Source organism: Panulirus ornatus, chromosome 15, assembly GCF_036320965.1.
Source record: "Panulirus ornatus isolate Po-2019 chromosome 15, ASM3632096v1, whole genome shotgun sequence".
In the NCBI taxonomy this organism is placed as follows: Eukaryota; Metazoa; Arthropoda; class Malacostraca; order Decapoda; family Palinuridae; genus Panulirus; species Panulirus ornatus.
Window position 1 is genome coordinate 4,804,025 of NC_092238.1, and position 3,759 is coordinate 4,807,783.

General features: G+C 53.7%; 1 protein-coding gene across 1 annotated transcript; it reads right to left on the reverse strand.

Moving 5' to 3' along the window:
- Positions 1-798: 798 nt before the first annotated feature.
- On the reverse strand, positions 799-3,337 carry LOC139753698 (uncharacterized). Its single transcript, XM_071670409.1, has 2 exons — positions 3,158-3,337; positions 799-2,997 (listed from the first exon to the last, which is right to left on the reverse strand). Exons 1-2 carry the CDS (start codon positions 3,243-3,245, stop codon positions 1,682-1,684), a joined length of 1,404 nt encoding a protein of 467 aa, XP_071526510.1. The 5' UTR covers positions 3,246-3,337; the 3' UTR covers positions 799-1,681.
- Positions 3,338-3,759: the final 422 nt, after the last annotated feature.

The window sequence follows — 3,759 nt, forward strand, 5'->3', positions numbered from 1 at the left end:
TTGCATATTTATTTATAAAAGTATAAAATATAGATATACTTTAGATATACACAGTATAGTATAAGAACATCTATGGCCACCAAATTTGTATATATAACAGGAAGACAGTGAGTATTGAAGAAGGCACCGAATTTCGTTGGCACAATGGTTGCAGCCTGTCCATTTCACCCATTACATACCACGCCTATATATATATATGTATATATATATATATATATATATATATATATATATATATATATATATATATATATATATATATATATATATCATTGTAGGCACGTTGAGTAAGAGTCAAAACAACAGAACACGTCACACACACAAATACAAATATATATATAAGGCATCATAGACAGAATAATGAAGTATCATTGACACACAGTCGTCTCAAGTCAAACCTTATGTCTCCGTAAGTATTAATGCACAAGTTCCTCCCTGGGAGGGATAGGGGGAGAGGGAGAGAGAGAGCGAGAGAGACAGAGAGAGCAGAGCGTCACATCCAAGTGTACTGATGTGAGGGGCATTCACATACTCACACACACACACACACACACACACACACACACACACTACGGTCCTCCTGTCCGTCATACCGTATGTGATCAACTGTTGTATGTGGATAACTTTACCAACGTCCCACAAACGTCAATATTCCCAGGTAAACACTCATGATCTCAGCTCTAAGTTAAATTCACGAACATTTCTGTCCCTCTTCTCTCTCTCTCTCTCTCTCTCTCTCTCTCTTTCTCTCTCTCTCTCTCTCTCAACCCTTTATCTCACACTCCTCGCCCTGCTCAACTCTCTCTCTCTCTCTCTCTCTCTCTCTCTCTCTCTCTCTCTCTCTCTCTCTCTCTCTCTCTCTCTCTCTCTCTCTCATTCTTCCCCTCAATCTCGGGCGTCGACTCTCACGCTGCCCTCCTCACCTTCCCAGCCGCCTCTTCCCTCCAGCAGGAACACAATGGCTGGGACTGGGAGGAATGCAGGTACGTTGAGGAGACCTGCGGCGGCTGCTGGGGTCCCAGGTAAAGCTGGGGACAACCACCCTTGTGAGGGGACACACACACACACACACACACACACACACACACACACACACACACACCTGGCCTTCCCACACTGGTATATTCCACCACGCATTCCCAACTGGTAACTGTGCACCCACGGTCCAAACATGACTTTCCTATTCGACCCGAGGAAGGTGTCAATCTCACAACTATAAGGCTAAGAGCATAATGATCATCTTTCAGGCTTTCATTCCTCGACTGTTAAAGTAGTCTACTGCTTTACGGAGAGTTCCAACCAGTCTACGGTCTCTCGAATCACCATATTTTGTGTTTCGTGGCGAGGGTCGTGCGTGACAACCAACGCCTCTGGAGGCAAGCGACCAACACTGGGTGTGGCCTGACTAGACACAGCGCCGTGCCTGGCACTGAGTGACACTTCAGCACCTCATGCACTGACATGGGTACAAGTGATCGGGTAAAGCTTTCTACACTGTGTGCACAATGTGACCATAATGTATATACCGGCCGGGGGACCTACACGTTGCCATGGGTAAGGCTAACTTAGCGGTTTCACAACTCCTTGATACAGTGTTCTGTTTGCATTTGCAGTTGGCACAGCCACGTGAAGCTACTTTCAGCAAGCGTTGTTAGCGAAGGCTGGGGGGTGTCAGGTCAGGTCAGAGAGGCACAGGAGGCGCTTGGGACATGACCAGTGGACGTGTGGGACGGACCCCTGGGCACCCGTGGTCTTCGTGCTTCACCAAGAGCGACATGCGGGAGAAGGTCTTCGGGCACGTTCTGCAAGCGTACTTCTTGACGTCCGTGTGGGTCTGGAGGTGCGCCCGCAGGTTGCTGCGGTCGGCGAAGCAGCGGTCGCACTGCGGGCACTGGAAGGGCTTCTCCCCGGTGTGGGTCCTGATGTGGCCCTGCAGAAGCCAGGGCCGCGAGAAGGCCTTGCCGCACAGCTGACACTTGCAGGGCAGCGTGTGGGTGCGGATGTGCATCTTGAGGGCGCCCAGGCTGGTATACACTTTCTCGCAGTGCTTGCAAGCAAAGGAACGCCCAGCGTCCTTCAAGCAGTGGAACTGCCGATGTTTGGCCAGGCCGGCCATAGTGGCGTAACGCCGACCACAGTCCGGACACATCAGGCGGGGACCACGACCCTCTTGATGTGCCTCTGGGCTGCTCTCGCTGCTGCTCGACCCCGTCTCGCCCGGAGGCGAAACCGACCCGCTTCGAGAACGAGTCCCTGAGCTCGAAGTCTCTCGATGGGCTGGGGGTGGCGGGTGGGCAGACTGAATCGGTGATGGGAGACCATATACGCCTAGAGGAAGATACGGATGGTAATGCCACGAGCGCACGCCTACGCTTCGCTCCCTGAGGACATTGCGAAGAGGATCCCTTGGAGTCGGGGGTGCATAAGGGCTGGAGTGGCTGGTGGGAGTTCCTCCGGGCGACCGTAGGACCGTAGGGCGCCCACAGGCTGCGGCTACTTCGCTGATCAATCTCAGACCGGCGCTGCTCATGAAGCTGCTGTTGCTGGAGGTGAAGCTGCCGCTAAAGCTGCTGTTGGTGCCAACATTGCTGTAACTGTTGCTGTTATAGCTACCGCCGCTGCTGCAGCTGCTGCTGTTGTTGTTGTTGTTGTTGTTGTTGATGCTGTTGTTATTGTTGTTGTTGACGACGGCGGTGTTGCTGCTGCTGGCGATGCTGGTGGTGTTGGCGATGTTCGTGGCGATGCTAATGCTCCCCCCGACCAGCCCAAGAAAAGCAGTGACGTCAGCGGGTCGACGGGGCGTGAGGGTCGGAGTGGGCGTGGCAGGTGACCCGCTGGGTGATTGAGGCGGGAGTGTCGGAGGCACGATCATGGGCGGGGGCGGGGGCGCGGGCGTGGCAGGCCTGTGCGTCGGCGTCGGCGTGGGCGTGGGCGTGTACACCCGACCAGTCTTCATGCTCAGGTCCTGGGGCTGCATGTTTTCATCATCCTCAACGCCTGAAACAGAACACGCATCCCTGGTTCGTCACTCCTGGTTATATGTCATACAGAACACAAGACCATGTCATCGATAGCTTATTTTTTGCGCCAATTATGAATCAAAATTACCAACAAATAATGATATGGACAAACGCGCGTGAGTGGGACTTGTGTTTACCTGAGTTCGAGTCAAGAGTGTGGTTGAAGAGGGCTAAAGGCCTCTTTTTCGGCGGGCGCGCGATGTGGTCCTTGCCTGGGGGTGTCATGGCGTGGTGAGGTGATGTTCCCGACGGAGAAGTGCTTACGCCACACGTCTGTCATGGACGCCACGCCGAGATTAATGCACTATTACGCACGTGCCACAGACCCGGGGCCTTATATAGCCTCGGATGCACATGGCACGCGCCGACCGTGCACGCGTCGCCAATGGCCGAGCCCCGACGTCGTGACATCACGACTCTGGGCCAATGCCTGCCTCCGAATCAATGACGTCACGCGGCCAGGCCAATGATCGCGCGTGCTCAACTCCGGGCGCCACATTTGAACGTCTGGGCAGGTGGCGACCCGTGGCAGCTGCGCGTGCTGGGCTTTCCCCCCCGCTGGAACCTCCCAGCACAACACTGATTTAAACCCGCAAGCAAGGCAATCACGGCCGCCGCCGACAAACAAGCCCGCCAACTGACACCACATCTCCCTAACGGAAAACATATCATACCTCTCTTGCTACTAAGGGCTTTCCCGACACCCACCTTCTACCATACGTGGCTAGGGAGAAGATAC